This window comes from Quercus robur, chromosome 6 (genome assembly GCF_932294415.1).
Source record: "Quercus robur chromosome 6, dhQueRobu3.1, whole genome shotgun sequence".
NCBI lineage: Eukaryota > Viridiplantae > Streptophyta > Magnoliopsida > Fagales > Fagaceae > Quercus > Quercus robur.
Window position 1 is genome coordinate 6,224,625 of NC_065539.1, and position 8,848 is coordinate 6,233,472.

The 8,848-nt window shown below is 32.8% G+C and overlaps 2 protein-coding genes across 2 annotated transcripts; both read right to left on the bottom strand.

Moving 5' to 3' along the window:
- Positions 1-772: 772 nt before the first annotated feature.
- On the bottom strand, positions 773-1,081 carry LOC126689779 (protein PELPK1-like). Its single transcript, XM_050384957.1, has one exon. It carries the CDS (start codon positions 1,079-1,081, stop codon positions 773-775), a length of 309 nt encoding a protein of 102 aa, XP_050240914.1.
- Positions 1,082-3,885: 2,804 nt separating this feature from the next.
- On the bottom strand, positions 3,886-4,717 carry LOC126732464 (protein PELPK1-like). The gene has a single exon (XM_050435319.1). It carries the CDS (start codon positions 4,638-4,640, stop codon positions 4,140-4,142), a length of 501 nt encoding a protein of 166 aa, XP_050291276.1. The 5' UTR covers positions 4,641-4,717; the 3' UTR covers positions 3,886-4,139.
- Positions 4,718-8,848: the final 4,131 nt, after the last annotated feature.

Here is an 8,848-nt window from a genome sequence, read left to right on the forward strand (position 1 = left end):
TGCTAGTGCACACACATTATTGCATACAAAGTACATGAACATGAGTTCCTTTTTTTGTTATATATTTTGTGTGCAATATTATGTGTGAAATAAACACCACTCTTTAGTAAAACATATAGGGAAACAAACCTATCTCATTATGACTTATGGTATAAATTTTTTATTTATTTATATTTTTTTGAGATAGAAATTTCTTGTGGATTGTGGTTACATCAATGATCAAATATTACTTCTACGGGAAATTGCTCTTTGCATTCAAATTGATAAAAATTGAATGCTTCTACAGTTCACGACACATTTTCATGTTTGCCTATGATGTTATCAACTTGTCATTTATCCATCCCCATTAATATCTTCCTCGTCATCATCACATGGACCAATATTGCGTTAAAATGGGAGGTTTTACACCCTAATTATTCGTTTTAGTTTAGTTTAAGTGGTTTATGCAACCATTCCTTATCTTGAGTTTCCTTTTGAGCCAGAAGAAGTGGTTTGATAAGATAGTATATGCTAAGAGAAGCTCCACACTAACAAAGAAATTGTATACATAATCATTTAGGCAAATCATAAGAATGACACTCAAAAGATAATGAGTCTGAAATAATGGAAAATAAAACATCATAATCTCTGATACAAGCAAATACACATGAACCTACTCATGTAGGTAAAATCACTCGAATAAAAAATTAAATGCATGCATTGAAAAAATGCTTCAAGCTAGTAATACAAAGAACCATCCCAAGATGAATGGAAAAGTGGGGCATGTCAAGGACTAGTGATTCTCATTGAAGGGAAGTGGGAGAAGAAGGTTGGAGTTGTCATCGGAGGGTGTCAACTCGGGAATTTTGGGGATGGCTGGGAATTTTGGAATTGGCAAAGATGGTATCTGGGTGCTTGGCAATTGTGGCAATGTGGTTTGATCAGGTAGTGTCATTGGCAATGTGGGCTTTGGCAGAGTTGGTTGAGTTTGCAGAGTTGGCAATGCTGGTGTGTCCAAAATGTGGCGCGCTGCAAGGCTTGTGGTTGCTAGTGATAATGCTAGGACCAAAGGCAGGAGGAAACAATAATTAGAAAACGCCATGGTTTGATGAAAATTTCTCAAACTTAGGGAAGAAATATAGTGAAAGAGAGTGAGAGATAGGAAAATGAGATTTCTATATTTTCATTATACAATGGTATTTATAGCTTTGAAACTAACGTATTGTTAGTTCAATAAATAACAAAAGAAAATGTTAACAAGCACCGTGTGGTTTTTATTAAGATTTCCCAATATGGGTCTCACTTAGAAAAAAGGAAAAAAAGTTAACAAAAAAACTGCCAAAAAAGATAAAAAAACTATTAAAAACTACCAAAAAAACTGTTGTTGTTACCAAAAACTGTCAAAAAAAAATATTGTTAACGGGTATTTTGCGGTGGTAGTTAACCCAACCCAATAACAAATTGGGATGGGTTAGGAGACTAATTCCTGTAAAAAACTGGCTAGTAACAGTGGTAACAAAGTTAATATCACTAACAGAATTTTGAATTTGAAGTCACACTTCATAAAGACATAAAGCAATACAGAAACGGTGTGAAGTTTAACCACCTTTAGTAAGACGACACCATATTGTTAAAAGGCTTAAGTGTGCTGAGAGCCAGAAACGATGCCGTGTTGCTATGGTTGTTTGAAAACGGTGTCGTGTCTAACAGTAGAAACTTTGAGAAGCTGTTTTACTTTGAGAAGATGTTGTAGATTGAAAAAACTAGGTGGCTGATGGCCATCAGTGATGGGTATTTTTAGTGGGAAAACGTTAAAGGATTTTGAGGACTGAATAAACGATATATGAGTTTGAATGTCTGATGGAATATTATGGTTGGAGGAAGTATGAGGAAACCTTGGTTAGTTCACCTCCCAAACTAGACTAATTGTTTGTTCAAAAATACCAGTCAACCTAAAAGGACGCAATTGTTCCAAAAAACATAAAGGGAAGAAGAAAAAGAAGATGTAATAGGAAAACAAACCTACTGCTTATATGAGTCTATCATGAGACTCTCTCTTTTTTATCTAATAATAATAATAATAAAATTTATAAAAAGACACATTTTCTCTATGAATTATCAAATGAATACACTGACTTGAATATTTTACCAATTTTTCATGTGAAGCTTAGTAGATGATGGTGATTTATATTTTGAAGAGGTTTTAAATAAGATCTTATATATGCTAAGAGAAGTAGTTTAGCTAACAGTCTGATATCACTTGGTGTTTTTAATGAAGACTTATAAAAGGATATTTGACCAATTTTTCATATGACACTTAGTAGATGATGATAATTTATATTTTGAAGAGGTTTCAAATAAGATCTTATATATGCCAAGAGCACGCAATTCATCAGCTAATAGTTTGACATCACTTGGTGTTTTTAATGAAGACTTTTAAGATTTAAATTTTTCTTCAATTATAACCACTGAATTTATATATAAAAAAATCTTATTAAGTTGGGCAAAACTTATATATAATTGCTTAGGTGTTAGATATTAGATTATTCAATTAAATTCAAACAATTGATTGTATTAATTAGTGAAATATTAACACTTTTCACTGTTTCAAAGACAATTAAATTCTTTATTTATGTTTTGAATTTTATAGGGAAATTTAACGTACTATAATAAAGAATTGTACTTAAGTTTTATACTTAATTAGAAGTTTATGTTCTATTATGAAATTTATAAATTACTAGTATATATTAGCATGTTCATGCATGTTAGTATACATGTCAATTGGACTCTAGCTAGGCCCATTGTACCATACTTATACTATATTTTATATTTATTGCACACATATTACTTATGCTGCATATGTATCGGCAACATCATTTTGTATAATTTTATGGATCAACATATAAGAGAATTGATTCTTTATTCTAACAATGCAATATACAAATTAATTATAAGTTATACAATATGATAGTTTACAATCCATAAGTAACCCATAATTAATTTCATTGCATATTTGTTTACAATCATTTTTTTTCACACTCGTACACTTTTCATTTGCATAATCCTCTGCCAAAATGTATGACAATTCCATTCGAATTGTCATAATTTCATTAGCATGCTTGCATAGTTGCACGCGCAATATACACTTTGAATCGAAGACCGATGCAGAGAAGGTTTTGTTAAGAGAATCTTGGGTTGTTGAGTTTAGATCTTTTCAAGTATGAGCAAATTGTAGCATGCGTGTTTAATTTGAAGGGCAGCATTTACCCATTGGGTTTTTATAGAGAAAATACATTAAATATTTAAGGATCCAGAGAAATTAAATTAATGAGTTGTCACAGGAAAAGCTTTAATAGTTAACATCTCTCACTTGATTAGGTTTTTTATTTTTATTTATTTATTTATTTATTTTTTAATATACTAGTTAGACGAATGGCTTCAATTCTCGAAGGTCAAGGGGCTACATTATGGTTCAATTTTTATACCAAACCATTTGGTATATATGGTGCTTGACCATCTGGCTTTACCCATAATTTTCCTTTTTGTTTTTTGTTTTTATTTTATTTTATTTTGTTATTAGCAGATATCTCGTCTAACCTGTGTCATTTATTACCGTGGCCAGTAATATGGCCTTACAAGGATGCTAATGAAAAAATAAAAGAAAAAAAGAATCGACCAGTGTCATGTATAAGATAGAAGACTGATCTCAGATTATAAGTGAAACTCCACCTTTTTTTTTTTTTTTTTTTTCGAAAGATTAATTAATTAAGTGATTTATGCAATTATTCCATATCAAAGATTATCATAAAGTATACTGTATGTAAGAGAAGCTCCAGACTTTTTAAAGAAATCATGTACATATATAATCATATTTCATATGGGTAATCATAAGAATAACACTCCAAGTGACACTGAAAAGTATTAAATGATCGAAGAATGAATCTAGAATAATGGAAAATAATACACGAGAATCCTCACTGTGACAAACAAATACACATAAACCTAGTCGCGCTTGTAAAAGAACTTACATATATAAAACCAAGGCAAATAGGTTCCCACCACACATTTAAAAAACTCTTCAAATAGTGGTACAGAGAACCATCCAATGATGAAGCTAGAAGGAAGATGAAGGGGAATTTGGCATATCAGGGACTAGTGATTCAATTTGATGGTGGTGGGGAGAAGAAAGGAGTTGTTGGAATTGTCGTTGGAATGGTGGGGACTGAAGGGATTGTGGTTGGGATGGTGGGCAATGGAGTAGCAGCAGGTAGAGGAGGTAGTGTCACCTTGGGAACTGTAGGGATGGTTGGAGAAGTTGGATTTGGCAAAGATGGAATCTGGGTGCTTGGCAATGGTGGCAAAGTGGACTTTGGTAGAGTTGGCAATGGTGGCAATGTGGGCTTTGGCAAAGTTGGTGGAGTTGGCAAAGTTGGCAATGGCGTGCTAGGCAGTGGTGGCAATGTGGCTTGAGGCAGTGTTGGCACTGAGGGCAATGGAGGCAATGTGGACTTGGGCAAACTTGGGATTGTAGGCAGTGTCAATGCCGGAGGTGGAGCGGCCGTTGTGTCCAAAAGCTGGCGTGCAGCAAGGCTTACATTGGTGGTTGCGAGCGAAAATGCTACGACCAAAGACAGAACGAAACAATAGTTGGAAAATGCCATAGTTTGGTCTGAGGAGAAGATTTGAAAAGCTGTTTCACTTTTAGTATATTGGCTAGATGTTCTTGATTGAAAAAACCATATACTGCATGGGTATTTATAGTGCGAAAATGTTGAAGGATTCTGAGGATTAAAGCATCAATATGAGTTTGATGGAATGTGGTTGAAGGAAGTACGAATAAACCTTAGTTAGTTCACCTAGCAATAACTAGACTAGTTGTTTGTTCAAAAATTATTAGCCAACCTAAAATGATGCAATTGACTTGTGGGAGCTTATAGGAAAGCAAATCTACCTGATTATATGTTGTGACTCATCACACCTTTTGTTTTAGGGTCGTTAGGAATGTTCAAAAGAATAAATATTGAACAAAAATAGAAGCAAAAGATATCATAGGACACCATTGAATTCACTTGTGGATAATGCTGGGAAGTTCAATTGGCTTAACGTGTCACTTCAGATAAAGAATAACTTGTATTTGACCAAATTTTCTTGCCACACATGTAGATAATGATAATTTATATTTGTAGAAGGTTTGAAATGAGGTTTTAGGAATTTTATGCTAACAGTGGTAACAAAGTTAACAGCATTAATGGACTTTTGAAGTCACACTTCATAAAGCAATACAGAAACAATGCGTATGTGTAAGTGTAGCCCCTTTTTAGTAAGGTGACACCGTATCGCTGTGGTGGTTTGAAAATGGTGTCGGGTTTAACGGTAGAAACTTTGAGAAGATGTTTGCAGATTGAATAAATGATATATGAGGTTGAATGTTTGATGGAATATAGTTGGAGGAAGTATGAGGAAGCCTTGGTTAATTAGTTCACCTCCCAAACTAATTGTTTGTTCAAAAATACCGATCAAGCTAAAAGGATGCAAATATTCCAAAAAAATAAAGAGAAGAAGAAAAAGAAGATGTAATAGGAAAACGAACCTACTGCTTATATGAGTCTATCATGAGACTCTTTTATTTATTTATTTATTTTTTTAATAATAATAATAATAATAATAATAATAATAATTGTAGGGATAAGGGGTCCAGGAGTATATATTAGGCCTTGGGCCTTGGCTGAGGATGTTGAGTGGTCCGAGAACAAACAAACAATAGTGAAGATGTAAGATTCAGAGCCCTATAAGTAAGTTACAAATGAGAAGATTGGGGAAGGTAGGCTGAGGAGGAGTATCTCCTCGGCTAAACGAAGTAAAGATCAAAGCGTGTGTTCTATCATCCAGAGTGACGTTCCAGGAAATTCTATTGATAATGATATGCATTATGAACGTATAGGACAGATGGGAACTGAGAAATATCTAAGAGAAAGCTGCTACCATCGCATTAAATGTTCTGTAGCTAATTCTCTGGCCGCATTAATGAGGAAGTGATATCTAAATAGTGTTTTTCAGCCTTACAACTACCCCCAAAAACTTCAAGAGGGTGTTGATGGGATAAGGGTCAACACAAGCAATCTAAAGTCCATGTGGAGGGTAGAGATGAAAAGAGGGAGATAGTATATAATAGAGGGGAGGCCCTGAGAGAAAGGGATCCAAAAATTGAAAAAGAAACATTGTAGCAATTAGAACTGTATTTGTAACCAACTTCAAGTAATATATACAAGAACTGGTCTCCTCGGATTGTGCCGAGGGTAATTTGCTTTAGATAAAACTAGTCAACTTTTACTTTATTGTTATCTGGATCCATTATAATTGCTATCCAACTCATTAGAATCTAGTTTTCCAACCTACTATCTACAAATTCATTGTATTGGGCTTATTGAGCCTAGATCCGCTTTCTTTTTGGGCTTAGGACCCAAACTATGTCCTTACAATAATAATAATAATAATAATAATAATAAAATTTATAAAAAAGACACTTTTTTTTTCTTTATGAATTATCAAAAGAATAATCTGACTTGTATATTTGACCAATTCTTCAAGTGACGCTTTGTAGATGATGGTAATTTATAATTTGAAGAGGTTTCAAATAAGATCTTATATATATCAAGAGCGGCGTAGTTTAGCTAACAGTTTGATATTAGGATGTTTTCATATTTGAGTAATTTTTCACATGTGACGCTTAGTAGATGATGGTAATTTATATTTTGAAGAGGTTTCAAATAAGATATTTTATACACAATTCAACCAATAGTATGACATTATTGGTGTTTTCAATAGAGACTTCTAGGGTTCAAATCTCTTTCCAATTGTAACCATTGAATTTATTTAATTTTTTTTTATAAAGTTGGGCAAAAGTTTTTTATAATTGCATAGGTGTAGTATATTAGATTATTCAATTAAATTTAAACATTTAGTTGTATTGACGATAATGAAATATTAACACTTTTAACTACAATTAAATTCTTTATTTATGTGTTGAATTTAATAAGGAAATTTAATGTACAATAACTAAAGAATTGTACCTAACCTTTATACTTAGAAGTTTGTGCTTTGTTATAAAATTTATAAATTACTCTCTACTAGCATGTTTGTGTGTCCTACATTGGTGGGGTGTGTGTGTTTGGGTTTATAACTTGCTTCGCGTTACCAATTGTTGCATGTAGTTTTGGTAATGGCGTGTGAGTTTAACGAAAAAAATCATGGGCTTGTCCCACATTGGTGGGGTGTGTGTGTGTGTGTTAGGGTTTATAACTTGCTCCGTGTTACTAACCGTTGCATGCAGTTTTGATAATGACATGTGAGTTTAATGAAAAAAAAAAAAAAATCATGTTCGTGCATGTTAATATATATGTCCAATGGACTCTAGGCCCATTGTACTATATTTATACTATATTTTATATGTATTGCGCACATATTACATATGTTGCTTATGTACACGCAACATCATTTTGTATAATTTTATGGATCAACGTATAAGAGAATTGATTCTTTATTCTAATAATGCAATATACACCACTGTTAGTTTCTTTAATATCTTCTTCCATTTCCTCGTGTGTGTTAAAATACTAAGTATTTTTAAAAAAAAAAACACAATGTAATATAAGGATTAATTAGAAGTTATATGATATGCTAGTTTACAATCCATAATTATTCTCATTACATATTTGTTTACAATAATTCTTCTCACGGTCATACACATATCCATAGTTGCACGCGCAATGTACACTTTTCAAAACACATAACTCTCTTCCAAAAAGTATTGAATACTCTTAGAGTACCATAAATGCGTACTCTTTCATCTTATATAACTATGAGTTCCACTAATTAAATTTATGGTAGGACTCACAATTCATGTGAGAAGAGGGAGTATGCATTTATGATACTCCTTATTCAATAATTTTCCCATTCAAGTATTGGCAAATTGTAGCATGCATGTTTAATTTGAAGGGCAGCATGTACCCATTGGACTTTTATTGAGAAAATACGTTGAAAATTTTAAGGACCCGGAGAAATTAAATTAATGAGTTGTCACGGGAAAATCTTTATAGCATTGGTTGCATAGTTAATCTCACTCACTTAATTAGTTGGAGTTCCACTTATAAACTAGTTAGACGAATGGCTTCAATTCTTGAAGGTCAAGGGGCTACATTATAGTTCAATTTCTATACCAAACAAACCATTTGGTATATATGGTGCTTGAGCCATCTGACTCTACCCATAATTTTTTGCTTTTTGTTTATTTATTTATCTAGTTTGTTTGTTTGTTTTTTTTTTTTTTAAAACTAGCAGAGATCTCGTTTAACCTGTGTCATTTATTACTGTGGCCATTAATATGGCCTTACCAGTGCCATGTATGTAAGATGGAAAGCTGATCTCAGATTATAAGTGAAACTCCTTTTTTTTTTGGTTCGAAAGTTTAATTAATTAATGATTTATATTAAGTGATTTATGCAATTACTCCATATCACAGATTATCATATAGTATACTATAAGAGAAGCTCCAGACTTTAATTTTAAAGAAATCATGTACATAATGATGCAGGCAATCGTAAGAATAACACTCCAAGTGACACTGAAAAGTATTATATGATCGAAGAATGAATCTAGAATAATGGAAAATAAAACATGAGAATCCTCCCTGAGACAAACAAATACACATAAACCTAGTCGCACCTGTAAAAGCACTTAGATCTATAAATCCAAGGCAAACAGGTTCCCACCACACATTTAAAAAACGCTTCAAATAGTGGTACAGAGAACCATCCAATGATGAAGCTAGAAGGAAGATGAAAGGAAATTTGGCATATCAGGGACTAGTGAT